This window comes from Elephantulus edwardii, unplaced genomic scaffold (genome assembly GCF_000299155.1).
Source record: "Elephantulus edwardii isolate Elephantulus edwardi_28Jun2011 unplaced genomic scaffold, EleEdw1.0 scaffold00091, whole genome shotgun sequence".
Taxonomy (NCBI): Eukaryota; Metazoa; Chordata; class Mammalia; order Macroscelidea; family Macroscelididae; genus Elephantulus; species Elephantulus edwardii.
Window position 1 is genome coordinate 1935215 of NW_006399841.1, and position 24656 is coordinate 1959870.

Here is a 24656-nt window from a genome sequence, read left to right on the forward strand (position 1 = left end):
ATCAAGGCTTAGATACAATATAACATACAAGTATACACATACACACACATAAACCAAAAACCCAAACCCACTGTCGTCCATTCCAACTCAGGGCAACCCTATATGTCAGGATACAGCTGTCCCATAGAGTGAGTGAAGGTGTGAGTCTCGAGAGCAGACTGCCTCACCTGTGTCCTGCAAGCCAGCTGGTGAATTCAAACCAGTAACATCTCAGCAATCCACTGTGCCCCAGGGCTCCAGTTAATATATACATAAGTACATTATACACACACAGAGATGTTGTTTTGTTACATGCCGTCGAGTTGTAGACGACTCACAGCGACCCTATGAATGAAAGACCTGAGCACTGTTCATAGAGTTTCTGGATGCAAGCCATTTTGGAAGTGGATACCACTCGTGCTTCCAAGCTTGTTTTAATTGGGAAGCTCCATTAAACACTGTCTATCATGAGTGGCGAGATAGATAGATAGATAGATAGATAGATAGATAGATAGATAGATAGATAGATAGATAGATAGATAGATATAGATAGACAGACAGAGACGGAGAGAGAGACAGAGTGAGAGAAAGAGAGAGAGCGCATGAGCACGAGAGAGCTCTGGAGGTCTAGTGGCAAGAAGCTACGCTGCAATCCTGAAGGCATACAGTTCAAGGCCACCAGATACTCCATGGGAGAAGGATAGGCTATCTCCTTCTGCATGATTAACTCACTTGCCTGTGAAAACCCACCAAAGAGTCAGCTATGGGTCAGTTCTGACTCTATGGTACACAACAGCAACACACATACATATATACACACACACACACATATGTATTTTTAAATCAAATGGCGAGGGGGAACTCTGGTGGCCTAGCCTGTAAAGAGTTGTACTGTCAACCCCTTAATGAAAAAAAAAAATGAGCTAACTCTCTGGCAATTTTAATCTGCCAGGGGCTCTAAGGGAGAAAAATGTATACTCTCCTGTGATTTACAGCTTCTGAACACCTCCTGAAGGGTCAGCGAGGAGTTGCTTCTTTCAACAGCAATGAGTTTTTTTCATGGAGTTTGCTGTTTTGAGGCTTTGGTGTTTGCAATACACACACATACATATCTATATATATATTTCTATCTATCTATATCTATATATGTTTTCATGGAATGCTGGTGGCCTAGTGGCAAGAAGCTGCTTCAACCCTGAAGACATGAATCCCCAGATGCTCCATGGGAGAAGGATGGGCAATCTCCTCCCTTGTAATTAACTACTTCTGAAAATACGTCAGACAGTCAGCTATGGGTGGGTTCCAACTTGATCATATAGAAGACAGCAACTGTGTTCATATGTATGTATAATATACATGAGATAGATATACAGATAGAGAGAGAGACGGAGAGATCCCATCTGAATCCACCAGCTGCTTCCTGCTAGAAAGAAGGGCTTGTGTACCAATGAAGGAGTTTTTCTTTTGCTTTTCAAGGAGAGAAGTGAACTGGGGGTGGGGGGGATGGGCGGGGAGAAAAATGCAACAATGAATGAATGGAAGTCCAAAATCTCTGTAGATGTTCATTGACATTAATAATAAATGAATGAATAAATAAATAAATAAATTTTTTTTAAAAAAAGAAAGAAGGGCAGTGTCCTGTGAAGGCTACAGTGGAAGTGGACTGACTCAGAATCAACCCGGAGCAGGGAGTTGGCGGACAGCGGTGGGTATGGTTTGAAGATACATATCTTTTTTTTTCTTTATCTTCTTCCTAGTAATTTCTCATTCAGGAGAAAAATGGGCAATCTCCTCCTGTGGGATGTATAGACTCTGAAATCCTGCTGGAGGGTCAGCTCTGAGTTCTGACTCGCCAGCAGCGAGGGGAATTTTGAGAGTCATTTCTCTTCCTAGTATTCATTTGGGAAAGTTTCATCTCCCGAAGTCCGTCTTCGTAACACATCAATTTTCGCTTTCCAAGGACTTGACTGTTAGCCAAAAATGATTAGTTGTCCAAACTTACCCAGAGGCCCTGGAAGCCAGGTCTGGTGCCCTGCTTCCGGAAGATGCCAGCCCTAAAAACCCTACACGACGGCTCTATTCCGCACACAGGGAGTTGCCAGAAGTCAGAAGCAACTTCACAACTAACAGTAGCAACCGTCAAAGATCTGGGAATTTTGCAGAAGGGATGGCAAATCTAAATAACTACCTAATTACACAAAAATTTAAGGGATAGTAGAATCAGTCAGACACAGAAAGAGCATTTAAACAGACACAGTTAAAGAGAAGGGACAAAGACCCTCAATTACAAAGATTACCATCTAAAAAAAACAATGAGGGTTCTCAATAGCTAGGTTAAAGAGGAAGAGAGAGGATGGTAAAGTGATTAAGTGACTGGCCACTATCTTGTGTGTGTGTGTGTACCATCAAATTGGATCTGACTGGTACAGGAGGAGATTGCCTCTCCTTCTCCAGCACAGCATCTGGTGGATTTGAACGACGTACCTCTGGGATTGCACTGCAGCTTCATGCCACTAGGCCACCAGAGCTCATAGAGAGGATTGCACTGCAACTTCATGCCACTAGGCCACCAGAGCTCATAGAGAGCATTAAAAGCAAACGGCATAAAACCAGAACGTACAATTAAGTGGACAAAAATATTTTAAAGAGTGAAAAAAATCTTTCGAGAATATCTAATATTTCTAACCTGATTATTTACAGATCAGGATGGCATTGCCCAGAGAGAGTACGTAGTTTATTTAAAGCAACACATTCAAATTCATCTCATAGTCCTGATTTCCCACCTACTTCTATCACATAATTGTGCTTCACAAAGCATGTTTGCAGTGGTACTATATTCATTCTTAAAAAAAAGAAACCCAACAACAAAACATGTAATCTTAAAGTAGTTCCTTCCACCCAAGAATCTAGAAACCCATTTTGCCTTCTCCCAAAGATGCCACGCTTCTCCCTTCAGAGGTAGAAAGGAACAGGCACACGAGACTGTATGGTCAGCCTGCAGTACGTTGTAATGTCTTGTCATCCTTCCAAAGAAAGTGACGTCCAACATGGGCCCAAGAACCCCAGATCACGCAAACAGCCAGCCAAGGCACAGCAACTGATCTTTAGTCACCTTGACCAACAGAGGAAGAAGGAGAGTAAGAAATAGAAAGAGGATGTGGGTGTGGCTGTTTCAAGAACAGCAGCCACCTCTACCATGAGACCAGCAGAACTAGATGGTGCCTGACTACAATTACCGAATACTTGTATCAAAGATTTCTTGGAAGAATTCTGATTAAAATGGGGGGAAGTACAGAAAAGAGTTTCAAATCTTCCTGGACTCTAAACTTTCTGGAATCATGGATAGTGGGTTAATCCTTGCACTACTACCTTGTGACAACCATTAAACGTTAAATCAAAAATACCCCCGAAGTCTTCTTAAAACTAAGCAATAACTTAGTTTCACAATTGAAAAAAAGGACTATCTTGAGCATTATGTTATATCATGAACTATCTATTTGGAATCAAATTGACATGACTAATAACAGCTACTTGAAAAATTAGACAGAAACCTAGTGGCAATGATTTTATGTTCATGAAGGAAGGACAACTCTGAGAGGAAGGATGAGAATGGATGCACTAAATTGTACACACTGAGTTGGTACATGCTTGGAGGTGTTTATTATTTGTTTCAGTTTTGGTGGGGGAGGTGCACAATTTGTTGCATATATTCTCCACAACTAAAACAAATTATAAATGTTCTGAGATTCCCATTCTTCTCAGAGTGAGCCACAGTTTGCTGTGATCCACACAAATGCCTTTGCATAGTCAAAGAAACAGATAGACATTCCTCTGGCACTCTCTGCTTTCAACCAAGATCCATCTAACATTAGCAATAATATCCCTAATAGCACAGACTCTTCTAAACTCAGCCTGCACATCTGGCAGTTCTCTGCTGACGTGCTGCTCCAGTCATTTCTGGATAATTTTCAGCAGAATCTTGCTTGCATGTGTTATTAATGATATTGTTCAATAATTTCCACACTCTGTTGAGTCACCTTTCTTTGGAATGGGAACAAATATAAATCTCTTCCAGTCAGTTGGCCAGCTGGCTGTCCTCCAGATTTCTTGACACAATCTGGTGAGCACATCCAGGGCAGCGTCTGTTTGTTGAAATATGTCAATTAGTATGCCATTAATTCCTAGGGCTTTGTTTTTTTCTAATTCTTTCAGAGAAGCTTGAACTTCTTCCTTTATCACCATAGGCTCTTGCTCATGTTGTTTCATTAAATTCTTCTGAATCCACCAAATCCTTTTGGTACAATGACTCTGTATACTCTTACAATCTTCTTGAGATACTTCCTGGATCATTTAATACTCTGCCCAAAGCATTCTTAAGTATAGCCACTCATGGCTTGAATTTGTTTTTCAGTTCCTTCAGCTTAAGAAATGCTGAGTGAGTTCGGCCCCTTTGATTTTCTGACTCCAGCTCTTTGCACAGTTCATTATAATATTTTGCTTTGTCCTCCCGAACTGCCCCCCCTTTTTTTTTCTGAGCTGCCCTTTGAACTCTTCTGTTCAGCTTCTTAATTTCTTATTTTAGCTTTGGCTTCTCGGCACTCTAATGCAATGTTCAGAGTCTCATCTGACATCCATCTTGGTCTTTTCTTCCCCTTCTGCCTTTGTAATGACTTTCTGCATTCTTCATGGGTGATATTCTTGATACCCTCCCACAGCTCAATTGGTCTTCCCTCATTGGTGTCCGAGGCCTCAAACCTGTTCCTGAGAGGGTTTTGAAATTTGAGTGGGATAGACTTAAGGTCAAATTTTGGTTCCTGTGGATTTGATTTCATTTTCTTCAACTTCAGCTTGAACTTGTAATTGTCAGACCAGAACATGGAGACACTGCATGATTCAAAATCAGGAAGGGTGTATGCCAGAGATGTATTCTGTCTCCATACCTTTTCAATCTATACACAGAACAGACCATCCGGGAGGTTGGGCTGTATGAGGAGGAATGTGGAATCAGGACTGGAGAAAGATTAATAAGCAACCAGCATTCTGAGTATGACACAACCCTGCTCACTGAAACTGAGGAGGACCTAAAGCATTTGCTGCAGAAGGTCAAGGACTGCAGCCTTTAATATGGACTGAAGCTCAACATCAAGAACACAGAGATTCTCACCACTGGGCCAATTGGCAGCATCACTATGGATGGTGAAGAGATTGAGATCGTTAATAGTTTTAGGTTGCTTGGCTCCATAATCAACACTCTTGGTCCCAGCACCCAGGAAATCAAGAGACAAGTTGCATTGGGAAAGTCGGCTGTCAGGGGCCTCTCCAGGGTATTGAAGAGCAATGACATTCGTCTGGAGACTAAGATGTGCCTGATGCAGGCCATGGTCTTTGTAACTGCTTGCTATGTGTCAGAGTGCTGGACAATGACTAGGGATGATAGAAAGATAACTGATGCCTTTGAGCTGTGGTGCTGGGGAAGAGTGTTGAATATACCATGGACTGCCAGGAGAGCACCCAGGTTTGTCCTGGAGAGAGTGAAACCAGACTGCTCCTTGAAGGCAAGGATTCTGAAGCTTCGTCTGCCATACTTTGGACATGTTTCAAGGAGGGACCAGTTCTTGGAGAAGGACGTCATGCTTGGGAGTGTGGAGGGACAGCGCAAGAGAAGACGCCCGATGAGATGGATTGACTCAGTCACTGGGGCAATAAGGGTAGGTGTGTCAGAGACAATAAGGTTGGCACAGGATAGAGCAGAGTTTAGGGCTCTTGTACATAGGGTCGCTATGAGCTGCAAGCAACTCAATGACACATAACAACAAAAAGAAATGAAATAAAATTTAAGAGGGAAAATAAGAATTCCCAGCTAAGAAGGAGTAGAATCCCACTTCTGTGATCAAAGCTAAAAGACTCTTTAATAGCACCGTCAAAACATTGATAATCAAACTGCTTTTTGGATATTAAAATCAAATACTCTGAGGAAGAAAAATGCAGGACACAGGTGATTCTCACCCTGGCTCAATATTGTTGCGGGGACACACCTGCTCCTGTCACTTGCTGGGGGCTGTCAGTAGTTTGCATCAAGCACTGCAAAACTACAACAGGGCATGAAAAGTCCGTCTATCATCACAGTTCTTAAGTCATTTATTTTCCTTAATAATAAGCCCTGGCAACACAGTCATCACAGGCCAAAGAAAATTAACATCTCAACACAACTGGTTGCTGCAAGAAGCCTACCCTAAACATAAAATGAAGGGACCCTACCTCTGTGACGTAATAACACTGTGAGCTTTAGCAACCTCCCTGAACCTCTGTGTTCCCATCTGTACAATGGAAATACTAGTATTTACCCCTGAAAAGAATGTGAATACTTATTAAGATCAAATACGCTGTGTCCGTTTTAACATCTGACACAAGAATAAATGCTAAGTGAGTCCATTTATTTCTGAGAAAGTAAAAACTCATGACACCTATAGCAAAGATATCTAATTACTGAAAAAGAGATGAAAATTATACAGCAATCAGAAGCCAGGCTGCTCCTTGGAGGCAAAGATTCTGGGGCTTCGTCTGACATACTTTGGAAATGTTTTAAGGAGGGGCCGATCCTTGGAGATGGACATCAACTTCAGCGAGTAGAGGGACGGCGCAGGAGGGGAAGACCCTCTATGAGATGGGTTGCTTCAGTGACTAGGGTAACTGGGGTGGGTGTATCGGAGGCAGTGCAATTGGCACTGGACAGAGTGGGGTTTAGGGCTGTTGTACACAGGGTTGCTATGAGTCACAAGCAACTCGATGGCACATAACAACAACTATATAACATAGGAGAGACTGGAGAGCATTATGCTGAGTGAATTAACTCAGTCTCATAAGGACAAATACTGCATAAGACCATCATTGTAAAAACAGAAGAATTACTAGTGAGATGCGCACAAAAGTCTAAATGGAGAAGGGGAGGGAGGAAGCGGGTGAGAGTGTAGAATGAGGAAGATATTGAAATCACAGAGGTATGTGGGCAGAGCGAAGAGTTGAAGGAATTAGCAAAGAACCTGAAAAGCTGGGGTAATGGTGGCATGGATCAATGGTGATTAATTTTATAAAACACAATGTATGTGCATGATACTATGAAACACAACATGAAAAAAGGAATCTATGAAACATAATAGCAGTCAGGAAATTCAAAGATGTATTGCGATGGGAAAGTTTGCTCTCCAAAGTACTGAAGAGCAATGGTGTCACTCTGGAAACTAAGGTGAGCATGATTCAGGCCATGGTCTTTGCAATCAGTTGCTATGCATCAGACAGTTGGACGATAACTAGGGAGGACAGAAGAAGTGATGCCTTTGAGCTGTGGTGCTGGAGAAGAGTATTGAATGTACCATGGACTGCCAAGAAAACAAACAGATTCATCCTAGAGAGGGTTAAACCAGGCTGCTCCTTGGAGGCAAGGATTCTGAGGCTTCATCTGACATACTTTGGACATGTTGCAAAGAGGAACCAGTCTTGGAGAGGGACATCATGCTTGGGAGGGTAGAGGGACAGTGCATGAGGGGAAGACCCTCTATGAGGTGGACTGGCTCAGTGATTGGGGTGATCGGGATGGGTGTATTGGAGACAGTGTCATTGGCACAGGACAGAGCAGGGTTTAGGGCTGTTGTACATAGGGTGCTATGAGTTGCAAGCAACTCGATGGCACATAACAACAACATGAAACACAATGTATACAAATTTTGTATGCAAACCAATATAAAAAAATAATAATAAAGCAAAGTGTATTACAAAATTAGGCATCAGTAAGGAAAATATCTGAAAATGCAATGTGAGTTGTTACTATTTACACACAGTGCATCAGCAACTCACACGAAGTTTACAATCTGGTTTTGCCAGAGATACTGAAAAAAACCTCTTGGCTCTGAAGGAAAGCTCTGACGAAGCGTGAGCCTTCTGGCCTCCCTCTGCCCCTAGCTGTCCCTTGGGCCATCCCCTTCTCCCCCCCCCCCCCACTTCCCTCTTTGCCTTAACTGGCTATAACACAGAACTGTACACTCTTTCTCCTTAATGTGCTGTATTTACTTAATGAGATAATGTTTATGAAAGTTCTTGGGAAGCCGTAAAATTCTATGGAAATGTGGAGATCTTTATTTAACAACAATTTATGGGGTTTATTCATGAATTTTTCAATAGATCAACAGAGCCTTTTATGGTCCTCACTAAAACAAAAGAAAACAAAACGCGACACATTTCATTTGTATATGGCTCTCGACTGATTTTTTTTTCTTTTTAATCCCCTGTGCAGCCACAGCTGTTAATGCCGAGTGCGCGGAGCTGATTCCAACTCGGGGTCACCCTCTGGGTCAGAGAATGGCCCTCACAGGGTGTTCAAGCTACAATCCTTACGGGCATGGACTCTCACATCTTTCCCTCATGTGCCAGCTTCTGATTTTGATTCACCAACTTAGGGTTCGTAGGCAAGTACTAAACCACTGCACCACCAGCACTCCTCCAAAATTAGAAAGTGGGAGGGGGAGACGCTTCACATCTGGCTGCGTGATCTAGCTCCTTCCAGAGCAATAATCACTGGCTTCAGAGACACAAAAGCACATTACAGTACCAGGCCCACCCTTGTCCATCCATCCCGAGTGGAGAGGACAGCAGAGAAGAAGTCTTTCAAAGCAAGGTGTAATCGCAAAGCACAGTAAGATTTGATGATTTCAGATCCCTGTAATTAAATTAACCTCTTCAAGAGCATTTAAACCTAGCATGAGTTAGCTTGTTCTTGTTGTTATGTGCTTCAAGTCACCTGCAACGCATAACAACCCTATGTACAACAGCCCTAAACTCTGCTCTATCCTGTGCCAATCTTATTGTCTCTGACACACCTTCCCCTATAGCCCCAGTGACTGAATCAATCTATCTCATCGAAGGTCTTCCTCTCTTGCGCTGTCCCTCCACCCTCCCAAGCATGATGTCCTTCTTCAAGGACTGATCCCACCTTGCAACATGTCAGACAACAAAGTATGTCAGACGAAGCTTCAGGATCTTCGCTTCCAAGGAGCAGCCTGGATTCACCCTCTCCAGGATGAACCTGTTTGTTCTCCTAGCAGTCCATCGTATATGCAATACTCTTCGCCAGCACCACAGCTCAAAGGCATCAACTCTCCTTCTATCATCCCTAGTCATTGCCCAGTTCTCTGATGTATAGCAAGTAATTGCAAAGACCATGGCCTGAATCAGGCGCACCTTAGTCTCCAGACTGACATCATTGAGTTAGCTTATCAAGCAAATAAGTTATGCATATATCAACCTCAAAGGTATTTAAGATATCATCTTTCAAGGGGCTCTTAGCTCCTTTAAGTAACATCCAGTTTCCTATGCTCCATCATTTTCATAACTAAAAACAACCTGATGGATACTGTCACAGAGACTGAGATTCTGCTACTTGAAAGTTAATCAGGTAATTCACTCATTAAATGCTTGCTTTCTCTGAGCTAGGTAGTGTGTCAAGCTCTTTCTAAAACCTAAGCCCAGCCCTTTCTGAAAGGTATTATTCTTCCCATTAGGGCACTGAGACTCGGGGAGCTTGCCCAAGGTCACTGAGTTACAAGTTGGGAACACGTGGGTTCAACTATAGAGATAATAACCAGTGGTCAGTGATGAGACCCTGGCTCACGGGGACTCTACTCGCTAGAGCAGAATTGTGTTTCCTAAAGCTTTTAGTGATGGCTTCTTCAGATGCAGACTGCCTGGCAGCTCTGTGGACTCGAACCTCTAATCTTTCCATCATCAGCCACGTGTGTGAACGGTTTCCACCCACCGGGAGATACCCAGGAATAATAAATGAGTAGCAAAACCAGAGAGTTCTGTTTCGATCTCATCTACAACGGCAGCCTAATTTCATTACAGTATCAGTGTTTCCTCTTGAACATTCTTGTTAGTATAGCCAGAGCCGCTTCCACATCATTCCACATTAAGCCGCTGTCGTCGGACTGATTCCAACTGGCACTACCTCAACAGGACAGAGCGGAACTAACCCTCCAAGCTTCCAGAACCATCGTCTTTATAAGAAGCAGACAACCTTAGCCTTCCCCTGTGGAGTGAACGGTTGAGTTCAAACCATCAACCTTTCCATTAACAGATGAACCCTTAACCACTGTGAACACAGTCTCGGGGGTGGGGGGAAGGTGACCCCATCCAGCTTAAGCCTCATTCTTGTCAAACTCTGGGGGCTCTTGCCTCGGTGGGCTCCAGGGCAAAGGATAAAAGAAATCACTGTACTAAATTTTATAGCACACGCTGACATAACATTTGGGAGTCCTAAAATATCATGATTTGGTTAATAGTAACCAACATTTTATAGCACTTTCTCTTTATTTTACAAATAGTTTCCCCACATGTGGCCACCCTGAATCTCATTTCTCCCTTGTTCTGACAGAACCAATGAGTCTATGTCACTGACAACACTGTTCTCCTATCGAACAGAAGCTGTTTCAACTTACGGGTTTGTCTGACTTCATAAACTGCGTTAGTTTATTTTCCCTGACACCCTAAATTCGTTGTTCTTTCCTATTCCCTCTACATTTCCTGGTTCTGGACAGGATATTCTGGTACCATTTCCCACCCAACCATTCACAGGAAGCACCTGATTATCATGGGAAAAAAAGTCTTCGTGCCAAATCAAAGACTAATTTTATTTTCCAAAATTCAGCAGCTCCTGGCATTTGTGAAGGGTGTCCACACACCCTGAGGCCAGCCTTCTGGAGAACTCAGTTGACCTGCGACTGCCCAACCACCCACACTTTTGGTGTAGACTTTTCCAGGCTTGTTTTCTCAAAAGCTCCTGACAATTGCCTGAGGTAGTAAACCTGCAGGAGACCTCACAGAGTCCATCACCCTGCACGTCCCAGGGACCTGACTGAAGTCGTGGGGGCAAGAGCAGGCTTCGAACACGCCTCCTTCCTGGGTCTTCTCACTCTCGTATGGGAAGTGTATTCAGAAGAAGGAGCCTAATTTCTCTCATCATGATCAACACTGGGTTCCCGTCATCCTTCTTTTCCATACACTACAGACTCTAAATGGATCTCTGAAATGAAATAATCTTGCCTTAGTATTACCGTCAGCAGCTGTGGTGACATAGTCCATAAGGAGCTGCTCTGCTAACCCAAAGGTCATGTCTCTCTGGTGATTTGAATCCACCAGCTGAGAATGGCCAATCTTCTCCAGTGGGGTTTACAGCCAATATTTTGGGGGGGTCATAGCTGACCCTATGAGTCGGTTCCAATTCGATGGCAATAAGTGTGTAAATGAGTGTGTAAGTGTCATCTTGCATAAGTCCATGGCTCAAGGTCCTGGAGAGAAGTTCAACAACAGTGTGTGACTGCCGTGGAAATCGCTCCCACTTTTAAAACATCTTGTCTCCTCTCCGATTTCCCCTGTAGATGGAAACTTCTTGAGATCTGAAATGGTCTTAACTCCCTCTCCTTTGCCCTCATCTGATTGTATAATCATTTCTTTTAAACATCAAGTTTCTTTTTCTTCTGACTGTGGTAATGCACACATAAACAAGGCCAGAGTTAAATGTCCCAAGCTCGCACAATTAATAACAGTGCATCTAAATTCCAAAATCAATCTCCATAATAGTCTATGTGTTTCCTACTGCCAAAGGGGCCCTTTAGAGTAGTGAGAGAAGATCTTCACCCTGAAACCCACAGCGTCCCTTTTCAGCAGGAAGTAGCTAAGAGAATACGCCATCCCCTTTTCCTTATAAATCAGGGTGAAGTCTCTCTCAGGGAGGAGTGATAGGGAATGGCAAAGGACACACTGACAAAGAAGATTAATCAGAACTGGCTTTGACAAGCACTGTGGCAATTGGACAATTAAAACAGACATTCGGATGGCGCTGGAAGAAGAACAAACTGGGGAGGAGGGTGGAGAAAATAGTGCAACAATGAATGAATGAAAACTCAAAATCTCTGTAAATGTTCATTAAAACTAATAAAATTTAATAATAATTAAAAAAATGTCCCAAGCTGATCAAATGCTGAGAGAGAAAACAGAGAGAGAGTGTGTGTGTTACAGGGAAGGAGGAACTGAGGGAGGGAAGACAGGAAAAGGAAGAGAAAAGGAGGGGGAGAATACAAAGAGAAAGGAAAAGAGAAAGGTAGAAGGAGATAAAGAAAGGACAGCTTGTCCTCAATAAGACAAGAGTCCATGCCTCCTCAGGCCACTAAAGTCCCTGCTGAAGGGCCCTGCTGCAGGGTCCACCATGACACAGGAACAGCATTTGGCCAGAGAGCATTGCTCAAAGTCCTCAGTGGTGACCACAAAATTCAAAACCTGGGGAAACCCAGGGAGGCCCAAGAGAAATGTGGACAGGATGCCAATAAGCGACTTGAGTCCAAATACACACATTTGGGAAAGACTGCACCATAAACAGTTCTGCAATTACAGCCAGATTTCAGCTGACTCAGAACAAGGTTAAGAAAACCAGAAAGTGTAAGCCTCCAAACTGAAGAAAAGATGGCATTTTCGGAATCCTTAAAGCTCAAATCCGACTGGACTGAGGAACGACAAGACACGGGTGTCCCCAGTGACCAGGCAACAGAAGGTTCTCGGCAGGAAGCCTGAAACACAGCTTCCCTCAGGGCTCCGCAGGTCTTTGGTGAGGAGCTCTTACAACCGCAAACATGGCACGTCCGATTTCTAGCCCAGGTCGGGGCATGAGGGCTGTATGAGAATCAAAGCCAGGCTTCAGGTATTTTCAATGTTGGGTTTTTGTTTTTGTGTAGCTGCTAGCTTTTGTGTCAACAATCCTGGTCTCCTCCTGCTTCAGCCACAGGACAACAGTCCACAGGTGTGGCCAGGAGCCATCAAAAGCATCTAATGACCATTTGGGAGCTGAATGAGACTACAGAGGCCATCTGAGCCTAATGAGATGACAATTCTCTTTCTGATAGGATTTTTCCCAATACCACACAGCATCTGGTACCCCCAGTAACCCAAAAGTTTGCTTTTCATTGGTTGAAATTCTGTGACTTTTGTTCACTAAAATGTCATGAAGTTTGGTAAACACCCAGCATGGCACTGTGGCGCAGACAGGTAAGGCTGGACAGAGCCTGAAAGCACTGTCTTCTTCCCAACTGCCTGGGGCACCACAGAGTCCTCCCCAGCGTCCCTGGCAGGCAAACAGTACTGTCTGCTGGTTAAGAGTATGGAAAGCAGGGGTCATGGAGAGGTGGAGGGTCCTTAGGACTGTTCAGGACGTGGTGTAGAAGGACAGTCACCCAGCACTCACCTTCATAGCACGGGATCAGCGTCCTGCCTTTAGCCTGGAGGTTGGACGGGATGATGTAGCAGAAGCCGTGTGGCAGGATGTGGTCTGTTTCATAGTAGACGTTCTTCCAGCGATGGGCACAGGCCTGAAGAGACAGACAGAACCTCTGAGCAGGAGAGCTGCCCCAAGGAGTTTGCAAAGCAGACCCCTGGCTCTGCCAGACTCATCTGCAGGCCAAGAGGAGCAGAGGCCCGGAAAACCATCCCCTCCCCTCCTCGCCCACACCTCACACCAGGCGTTGGAAGACTGTGTGAATAAGATCAAAACCCCCAGGCAGCCGTGATACTACCTGAAGAGTAATAAGCAAATGTTCAAACGCATGAGAGCCTGGCTACCAGTGGGCTCAGCGCTGGGAAAGAAAGAGGCAGCCTTACAGGACCGAGATGCAGGAAGCGCGAAGAGCAGTCAGTCACCGCTTTAAAAACATCTGTTCCTGTCAAGTCCGTTCCAATTCATGGGCATCCCATGTGCTCAAATGTAAAAACACATTGCTGGCGAGAGGGAACTGACTCGAGCTGACCCTCGGCAAGTTTCCCGAGGCTGTAAATCCCACGGGAGGAGACTGCCCATCTTGCTCCATGCTGGTGGGTCCCCCGGTGTTACAGAGCAGAATCGTTACATAGCATCTTCTTGACTGTAATCTTTATGGAGGGAGACTGCCAGGGCTCTCCAACAGGGTGTGTCTGGCAGTTCAGACCACCAACCTTCAGTTCACTGAACCCTAAACGCTTGTGTCACCTGAGAATCTAATCGCACCTCATTGTGAAGTAACTGAAAGTGCTCTGGGTTTTTTTTCCCCTACTTTATTTTTACTTGATATTCATCTGCATTCAAAATTCATATACATTATGCACCATTCATGTACACTGTATTCCATTCACTCTTACATTCACATTGTGTTTCAAATGATCACTCGTATACATTGTATTTTATAAACTTAACCCCCATTCATCTATGCCTACTATTACCCTATCTATTCAGGTCCCCACAGACACCCCATCCTACCCCTGCTCATCAAACTCTGTTACTCAGTGATTTCTCCCCTAGTGATTCCTCCCCTCCTCTCTGTTCTCCTGTCCCCCCTCCTCTTTCCCATTTGAACCCTTATCCACATTTTACTAGCTATCCTTCTATTTTTACAATTAGTTTTATACAGTATTTGTCCTTATAAGACTGAGTTAGTTCACTCAGCATAATGCTCTCCAACTTCTCCCAAGTTATATAGTGTTTTACAAAATTATTGCTCCTTCGTGCTGCATAGTATTCCACAGTGTGAATAATTTCTCAATCCACTCATTTGTTGATGGACATCTGGGCTGTTTCTATTTTCTTGCTATTGTAAATAATGCTGCTATGAACATTGGTGTACGTCTCCTCAAAGTGTATTTTAAAAAATGTTTCCTTCTGAGCTCTGGCGGCCTGGTGGCAAGAAACTGCACTGCAGTCCCAGAGGAACATGGTTCAAATCCACCAGATGCTATGCTGGAGAAGGAGAGACAGTCTCCTCCAGTACCAGTCAGATCCGATTTGATGGTATACACACAAAATTAAAAAAAGAAAAAAATTTTAAAAAAGTTTCATTCCGACTCAATTCTGATGGCTTACAAACTTAAACTGCTTATCATTACTTAATTAGCAAGTTTATTATACTCTTGTTTCTAGAGTTAAGAAGTCTTGGTGGCATATTGATTAAGTACTTGGCAGCTAACCAAATGGTCAGTAGTCTAAACAGAAGAAATATTATGGCCTTATAAAGCTTCTGGAATCTTCTACTCTGTCCTGTGAGGTCACCAGGAGTCAGAATCATCATGACAGCAAAGGATGGATTTGGAGATTCAGCAAAGCCCTTCTGTGGTGAGGCACTATAACAAGAGGCAGATTTTATAAGGGCACAGACTCTGACAACCAGATGCATGCTAGAAGCTTCTAAAAAAGGATTCATCACATTTCCATCTAGTTTACTGTCTGCTCATTTTTATTAAGTGCCATAAACTTTTTAAAGAATGATCTCTGAGAGGTCCTAGGGCATCCAAATACTCCAGTTCACATGAAACTCGGATGAAGGCATTCCGTAAGGTCAAAGCACCAAAGGCAAATCTGTGTGGGAGAATGTGGGAACGATAGATCTGAAGAGAAATCATAGAAAGAAAAGGCTCCATTTAGTCTTGATTGTCATTGCAAACACCCACACATATGCACATTATAAAAAGAAAAGAAAAATCCTAGGATGTCTCAGCACTAATCAGTCTGTCCGTCCCTCCAAGGGAGTTCTGTGTGAGGGAGGAAGACCTCACCAGGGCAGAGCTGGGAGGGCAAACAGCAAGAGGGAAACGCACTTCAAAAGCCCCAAGACTTGCTCAAACCCCAAGAGATTACAAGTAGCTGTAAGAGAGAGGGGTGGTAAGAGAGAGGGGCAGCAGAACATGACCTCGAATCGTCCAGATCTGACACATATCAAGGTGGAAGGATAGTTTTCTGCTCAAAACATGAAAAAGATGACGAAATGGACAATCAATCCCAAGGGTCTTTTTGCAGTTGGCAGTGAACTTCCTACAGACTACATACACCACCAGAGCTCAAGTGTTTTCTTATATGAAAACTGAATGTCCTTCCTGGGGGCTGAAGTGGGCCCCTCTTGCTGGCCTGGCTACAAAGTCATATGAGTGCCCCCCCTGCTCCCACTGTACCTCACGGCTCCACCAAATATATAGATGGCCGTAGCTTGCTTTTTTTTTTAAATTTAGGCTAAAACCCCAGTTTGTTTGTTCGTTTATTCATTCATTCATTTTAATGAACACTTACAGAGATTTTGGATTGCCACTCATTCATTGTTGCATTTTTCTCCCTGCCCCATCCCCCCAGTTCACTTTTCTCTTTGAAAAGTAAAAGAAATATTCCTTCATTGATATACAATGCCCCCCTACCCCTGCCTCCAGATGGTCGGAGCTTTTACCAAGGTCCACATGGCACAACCTGGCCAAGACTTTGCTGCTGAAAACAGGGAGACGAGAGCAGCAAGGGGTAAGGCTATGGTAGGACTGTGATACCCTAAAAGCCTCTGGAAGCCCCACCACTGAAAACAGGAAGGAGGGACCAGGAAGACATGGGGAGGGACATGGGACATTGGGAATGAGGGTCTAAGAACGTTCCTGTAGGGAAACTCCATCGAGGTGCAAACCATGGCATGCGCCCAGTCGTGCAAATGTGTTCACTTTCAAGAAAATGTTAGATAAAAGTGAGATAGGATGAGAGAAAACAAAAATACCCAGGAAACAGCAGCAGATGCAGCCTCTGCTCTGTGGCTTTGAAAGACTGGGCAGATGGGAAAGCCTTGGAGAGATAGGGGCAGCCCTGACGTTTCGAAAGGAAACAAGCAGGAGATAAGAGACACAGGACTCTGTTTCCGCCCAGAAACAATCTAGAAGCTCACAGTATTTGTTGTCTGAGCCTTAGAAACTGATGAGAAGCAGAACACCAAACTTGACCGTTTTAAGTTGCCCACCGAGACCAAGCAGGAGCCCGTGCTGGGCAGGGTCACTGGTTACTGTGAGAAGTGACCTTTCTTCCGGTTTCTTTCAAACATCTTCTCTCCCACGTGGGAGCGAGGGTGAGGGTGTGAGAATGTTTCCAATAAGCCCCAACTACCAGCCGGCCTTGCTGGGTGGGTTCTGATCTCAGGCAAATCTGTCTGACCCATTCCCGACGTTGTGTTCACATCCAGTGTCATTGCTCCCTGAGAAGATACTAGAAGGACCACAATGTCCAAGGAGCCAAGACTGGCAGATGCTAACCCAACACCTCCTTGCCAGATGGGTCCACGCCCTGAGCCTAGACCATGGTCCAAAACATGCCATTGTCACTGAGACACTTCGCTCCTCGTCACAGCTTTCAAATTCTTTCATCTGTAATTCACTTTGAAATCAGAACCAGATGCCATCTGCTAAAACAGCAAACACCTCCCCGTTGTTGTCTTCAAACCCAAGTCTTTGCTTCCTAAGACAGCACCCTGGGAGAAACAGATCAACGCATCACACTCCCAGCTCCCTCCTAATTTCTCAAAAATGTCTTTGAACATCACGTATCTTCCTATTTTTAATTTTCAAGAAATGAATATTTGCCTTCCATCAAGTTTTAGCACGTAGAACTAAGAAATCAAAGAACAAGTGCATAAGGAAGCTCTGGTGGCCTCATGGCAAGAAGCTGACTGCAATCCCAGAGGTACGCAGTTTGAATCCACCAGACGCTGTGCTGGGAAAGGAGAGGCAATCTCCTCTTTATCAGTCAGATCCGATTTGATGGTGGTTGTTGTTATGTGCCATCGAGTCGCTTGCAACTCATAGTGACCCTATGTACAACAGCCCTAAACCCTGCTCTATTCTGTTCCAATCGCGCTGCCTCCAACATACTCATCCCGATTACCCCAGTCACTGAATCAATTCACCTCATAGAGGGTCTTCCCCTCCTGTGCTGTCCTCCGCCCTCTCCAAGGACCTGCCTCTCCTTACAACATGTCCAAAGTATGTAAGACGAAGCCCCAGAATCTTTGCCTCCAAGGAGCAGCCTGGTTTAACCCTCTCCAGGATGAATCTGTTTGTTTTCTTGGCAGTTCAGGGTACATTCAGTACTCTTCTCCAGCACCACAGCTCAAAGGTGTCAATTCTCCTTCTATCCTCCTTGATCATTGTCCAACTCTCTGATGCATAACAAGTGATTTGATGGTACACACAAATAAAAGAACAAGGGCATAGATATATGAGGTCATCGAACTTTAAATATGAAACCAGGTTGGCATCTTGGAGTCAATCAGCGTCTCCAAGGGGCATTTTCCAGCATCTCATTTCAAGTTCCCATGAGCCACTTAGAACTGACACCAAGAGAACCTGATGACTGATTCTGCTTCTAATCATCACCCTTCAGGTCCTCTGTTGCTCAAACATACTTACAGATATTATCCCACTGCTTTGGGAGATCTAACAGTAGGGATGAAAAAAAAGATTGAAGATTTGGTCTCAGCCCCCATGTGGCTTCCACAAAAGGTAAATACACGCAAAGAAATTCTGCACACAACATGAAGGTTGAATTCCTAATGATACAGAAAGTGTTAACACTGATTGCCCTAGGACGGTCCAGCACAGAAATGTCAGGTGGGGCTTGAAGAAGGCAGAGCCGAAGGGGAGGAATGAACAGGGATGAGGGGCAGAAATGGGAGCAAGGCTTTCGAGCAGAAGTACATGTGCAACAAACGGTGAGAGCAGGAGATGCTGCTGATGCTCCTCTCTGCCCAGCACTCCCTCACAGCGCCTTAGTAAATGGACAAGTCAGTAACTGCATAAAAGAAGCCGGCATGGAATTCAAGCTTGGCACGGAATTCAATAGAATGCAATTGTCTGTAACAATATTATCCTGTTAACACTATTGAACTGCAGCTCGGTCCTCTCTGTTTCCTTGTGATTCTACCGGCTAATAAATCACCAGAAATGGTCCCATCTTGATATCCATTTGTAGGGACACGGAGCATTCCGCCACACTGTCTGGAATCAAGTTCTCAGACACGTAAGGTTATCCGTCACAAAGCTTCACAGGAGGAACCCCAGCTGCAGGTTCAGCCCACTGCTTCCTCCTCACGTTCTAAATGGAGACCTCGGGCCACCCTTTGATTTACAGAAGGGCCTGAGCCTTTCATCCCACAGAATGACAGAGGAGCGCTCTGACCGTCTGAGGACCTAGCCGTCCAGTCATCATCAGGCCACCGCGTCTGCAGGAATGCTGAGACTTGGAGAGGGTACAAGGCCAGGCGGTGTCAGTGATTAAATGATGGAAACAGGACAAACGGAGGGTGGAAAGAGACAGCCCCCATGGGACTCACAACAGTTCCCGGGAGGAATGTGGTGGTAACACTGGCGACAACGTCCAGCTGCTTCCTCTCACCCTCAAGGACTCAGTCAAGAGGGAGAATCCTTGGTTTGTGCTGAGAAAGAAATGGAATTTGTATTAACAGCCTCTGTCAGTGAGACGTTTACCACAGAAGTGGACTTCTCAGACAGATGTCGGAAACATTTTACCTCAATCCTTAAAAACAGAAAAACCCGTTTTCTTGGCGATTAAAGAGCACATATAAAGCTTTCACTTTTACAGCATGTTGTCCAAAGGAAGTTCGTCGATGGTGGCAGCTATACGTGCCATTTTCCCTTCTCAATTTCACGCGTCTGAACGTAAGTCAGAGAATGGGGAGGCGGGGAAGTCTATGAAGTGAGAAAACGGGTTATCTTGGCAGAGGAGTTGTTGTTGTTGTTAGGTGCCGTCGAGTTGAGTACAGCTCATAGCGACCGTATGAACAGCAGGTCTGAACCCCGTTCTATCCTGTGCCATCTTCACACTTCCTGACACACTACAGAGCCCACTTCAGCAGTCACTGTGTCAATCCACCTCGTTGAGGGTCTTCCTCTCCTTAGCCGATGCTCCACCCTTCCCACCATCATGTCCCTCTCCAAAGAATAGCCCCTCCCTGCAACATCCCAAAGTATGTGAGGTGAAGCCTCATCATTCTTGCCTCCAAGGAGCCCTCTGGCTGTGGACTGTGGGTCAGACCATCAATTACTCACACACAAGTTCAAACTGAGGCTGAAAAAAATGAAAATAAGTCCACAAGAACTAAGATTTGACCCTGAATCTATTCCATATGACTTTCAGGATCATCTTAGGAACAGGTTTGAGGTACTGAACACCAACGATCAAAGACTAGGTGAGTTGTGGGATGATATCAAGGATATCATTCATGAAGAGAGCAAAAAGTCATTACAAAGACAGAGGAGAAAGGAAAAAACTAAAATGCAAGTCAGAAGAGACTCTGAAAATTTTACTAGAGTGTTGAGAAGCCAAAACAAAGGGAAAACATGCTGAAGTAAAAGAGCTGAACAAGGGGAGCTCTGGTAGCCTAGTGGCAAGGAGCTGCAACTATAATCCCAGAGGCAAACGGTTCGAATCCACCAGACGCTCTGCCGGGGAAGGAGGGACAATCTCCTCCTGTACCAGTCAGATCTGATTTGACGGTACACGCACACAAAAATAATAAAATTTTTTAAAAAAATTTAAAAAAAAAGAGCTGAACAGAAGATTTCAAAGGGCAGCTTGAGAGAACAAAGCCAAGTATTATAATGGAATGTGCAGAGAGCTGGAACTGGAGAATAAAAAGGGAAGAACTCCCTGGCAGGAGAGTATTGACGTAGAAATGATGTATAGAACCTTCCTGGGGAAAAGAAGTGAGGATGTATAAAAACATCACCCAAGAAACTTTCCCCTGGTGCACCCTCCAAGTCATGTACATCAAGCATTTTAGGTTTCGTGTCTATTTTACATATACGTGTTCCAGTAAGATTTTCATTGTGATTTGTATGAAAGGTATTTGTATGCATATTGTAGGGGGGTTTCCAATCAGTAACGCGTATTTTTTATAACGTTAGTAACTGTACTGATTGGAGGAAGATTCATTAACAATTTGTGTTGCTCCTTGGAGGCAAGGATTCTGAAGTTTCGTCTGGCATACTTTGGGCATGTTACAAGGAGGGACCAGTCCTTGGAGAGGGATGTCATGCTTGGGAGGGTAGAGGGACAATGCAGGAGAGGAAGACCCTCTATGAAGTGGATTGATTCAGTGACTGGGGTAATCGGGGTAGGTGTGTCGGAGACAAGAGACTGGCACACGATAGAGCAGCGTTTAGGACTGTTGTACATAGGGTCGCTATGAGTCACAGATGACTCGACGGCACATAACAACAATTACTGTACACACAATGTCTGATTCTCCATTCATCCACAGCGCCCTTCCCTTCTCCCATTCCAACACAGTATTCATCGTCTAGCCATTTATTGTCCACTCTCCCCCGTTCCCCGATAACCATACTAGGTCAATTTTTTCCACCTGTAAACCCTTCTCTAGTTTTTAAAGCAATGGTCTTATACAGTATTTGTCTTTTTATGATTGGCTTATTTCATTCAGCATAATGTCCTCTAGACTTATCCATGTTGTAGAATATTTTGTGAATTCTTCGTCCTTTTTTAACTCTGCACAGTAAGTATTCCATTATGTGGATGTATCACAGCTTCTCAAGCCACTTGTTTGTTGATGGGCACTTGGGTTGTTTCCATCTCTTTACTACAATACGCGTGGATGTGTGTATATATGCTGTTGTCACAGCTCTTATTTCTTTAGTATATATTCTTAGTAATAGACTAGACGGATCAACTGATAGTGCTATTTTCACTGTGTAATGGAAACTCTAAACTGCCTTCTATAGTAGCTGCGTCATTTTATATTCCCATCAGCAGTGAATGAAGAGTTCCTTCCTATTTGTTCCTATTTCACTGCTCCCTTACCAGCATTTGTTGTTTGCCACTCTGTGAAACTTTGTTATTGTTTCTGGAGTGAGATACTATCTCCTCGTCATTTTGATTTGCGTCTTTCTAACAGCTAAAAGCAGTGATCTTGAGCACTGCTTCATGTGTTTTCTGGTCATCTGCATGTCTTCTTTGATGACAAGTTTCTTCGTATCTTCTACTCATTTTGCAACTGAACTGTCTGTCTCTTCCTTGTTGAGATGCTAGATTTTTCCATGTATTTTTAGGTGTGAGTCCTTTATGAGATATGTCATTGCCAAATATTTTCTCCAGTCTGTAGGTTCTAGTTTTTACTTCAACAAAAAACTTTGGTTAAAAACCAGCTTTTTTAGAAAATAAAAGAAAAGAAAACAAAACATCTGCCAGAGTCAGTAATTTCCTTTTTTGTTGTTGCTGAATCCATATTCTCTCTGGTTGTCCAACACAGTAGCCAACAATCAGAGGGGCTGTTGAACACTTGGAATGCAGCCAGTGTGACTGGGGAGCTCCAATTATTTTATTTTGATAAAGCTAAACAACTACAAATGTTCATGGCTATCTTATTCGACAGTGCCGCTTTCAGAGACAGAAAAACCTCAAGGGCAGGCCATCCTTTCATCCTTCTCTTTCTCTCCCAAAGCACTTAATTGGTCAGCACATGGCATCTGAGGACTACAGTTTCAGGAGGACAAGAAGACCAGTTGGTACAACATAGTTCACAAAGACAGAGCTTCGCATCCCACTTTGGTGAGTATCATCTGAGGTCTTTGGAGCTTGCTAGTGGCTATATAAGGTTCAACTACTGAGTTCTCTCTGTGTCTGGAAGAAAGAGAAGAAACTCAAGAGTTAAACAGGAACAATTAGTCCAGATGACTAATCCATCATGAGAACTTCAAGCTTCACAATTTTAAGACCAGGAGAACTGGATGGTACCCAGCCACCAGTCCTGACCATTCTAAAAGGGACCCCAGTGGAGGGTCCTGGACAGAATGGAAGAAAAATGTAGAACAAAACTAAAAATGACAGTAATGGCCAGCCAGAGCAGTCTGACAGAGACTGGTGGAACTCATACTAGGACCCTTAGTCACCCTTCAAAAAAAATCCTTCAAATGTGCTTTAAGAGTCAATGAAACGAGGGAGCTCTGGTGGCCTAGTGGCAAGAAGCTGCATTGCAGTCCCAGACGCACGTGGTTCAAATCCACCAGATACTCTGCTGGAGAAGGAGGGGCAATCTCCTCCTGTACCAATCAGATCCAATTTGACAGTACACATGAAAAGTGCAACAGTGAATGACTGGAAACCCTAAGTCTCTGTAAACTTTCATTAAAATTAATTTTTAAAAATTTAATTTTTTTAAAAAAAAACAGTTAATGAAATAACAGAACAGCCTTCATCAAATGTAATGTAATGGAGGAATAAACAGAAATGAACTGCATAAACAGTCTATGGTAAAAACAAATCATAGGACAATTTGCCTTGGGGCTCAGGGGAAGGGCATTAACAGGAAAGGACCATATGAGAATTTCTGAGGATGACAGAAATATTCTTTATCTTGATGAGATGATGGTTCCACAGGTATAAACAGTTATGACTCAAAAACATGCTCTTAAGATCTGTGCATTTTGGGTACATGATATCTCCATTTTAAAAGACAGAAAGGGTACTTATTTAACGAGTGAAGTTTACAAAGCACTTTCCACAAGCACTTAACTTAACCCATCCTTTTTCAGTAGCTACATGTCTGCACCCTGAGTCAGATGCTACTGGAATATAACAGATGAAAAGAATAAAAACATTCGTCATTTGTGCCAGCAACAGGCTCAGAACAGGCAAAGTCAAAGCCACGTCCCTGTCACTGTGCCCTGCAACCTTCCTAAGGCACGGAAGGCATTCATTCTCGGGGTCCCCCTTCCCATGGCGCCCCAGAGGCCTTACCAGCACTTTGCCATTAGCCTTGGGCTGCCGAGCCAGGCTCACCCCCATCCACTCATCATCCCTGTCCTCACGGCAGGTCTTCCCACACGGCGTGCCCCGAGTCTTCCCTGGAGACAAGAGAAAAGCCAGAAGTGAAGTGAGAAATGAGACCTTTCTGGATGCCTTTCAAAATGTAACCCAAACGTTTGGTGATTTGCCCATGAGGAGTTAAGGAGCTTGTGAAAGATGATAAATCCACTCCGTCACCATGTAACTGTTTAATTCAACCAACTCTTTTTCTTAGCAAGACTTTTAGAACGACGGAAGCCATGCCTAGACTGATGCTTCAAAGTAAATGCCTTCTTTTTCTATGTAGCAGCTATAAATAGAGAAGGTATCCACTTTGCCCTGTTCTACAGAACATCCCTCCAGGGTCTCTATCCTTTTCTCCACAGGAAATCATGACAACTTTTCATTTCCAAAAAAAGTTAAATGATTGTGATAGGAAAGGGAGAGGGGGCGGGGATGGAGAAGGGAGGGAGAGGAGGAGGGGGAGGGAGAGAGAGAGAAAGAATAAATAAAATAGCTACTATGTACTGAACACATTATGTGCCAAGCATAATCCTCTGTATTTACCTCTCTCATCCCAATTCACCTCCTCAAGGTAAGTCTTTGTAAAATAGGTATTTTTCCCCCAATTTTATATGTGAGAGAACTGAGATCTATGAAGATACAGAGTTTTTCCAGTAAGTGCCAAGTAGAAACCAGAACAGTTGGTCTTGGAACCCAGGGAGATCTGTCTTAGTCACTTTACATGACACCACAACACAACACACTATACAATAGGGAGCTGTGGGTGTAAGGAGTTGCACTGCCAACCCAAAGGCAGGTGGTTCAAATCCAATAGCTGCTTCATAGGAGAAAGATGGGCAATCTCCTCTCATATGACTAACTGCCTTTGAAAATCCGCTGGAGCCGAGGGCTACATGGTGGAGGGGACCTGGGGGAGGGTTTGTAAAACAATGAAAGAATCCTTTCTTTTACTTTTCCATAATTTTTGACTCATGTA

The 24656-nt window shown here is 43.9% G+C and overlaps 1 protein-coding gene across 1 annotated transcript in view; it reads right to left on the minus strand.

Annotated features, from left to right (window-relative positions):
* ITGA9 (integrin, alpha 9) overlaps positions 1 to 24656 on the minus strand; it is a 341099-nt gene that overhangs the window by 314235 nt on the left and 2208 nt on the right. Inside the window, exons 3-4 of the mRNA XM_006890656.1 lie at positions 23609 to 23715; positions 13262 to 13385 (exon numbers count right to left, since the gene is read on the minus strand). Of these exons, the coding sequence (XP_006890718.1) occupies positions 13262 to 13385; positions 23609 to 23715 (231 nt within the window). The remainder of the gene's footprint in view (positions 1 to 13261; positions 13386 to 23608; positions 23716 to 24656) is intronic.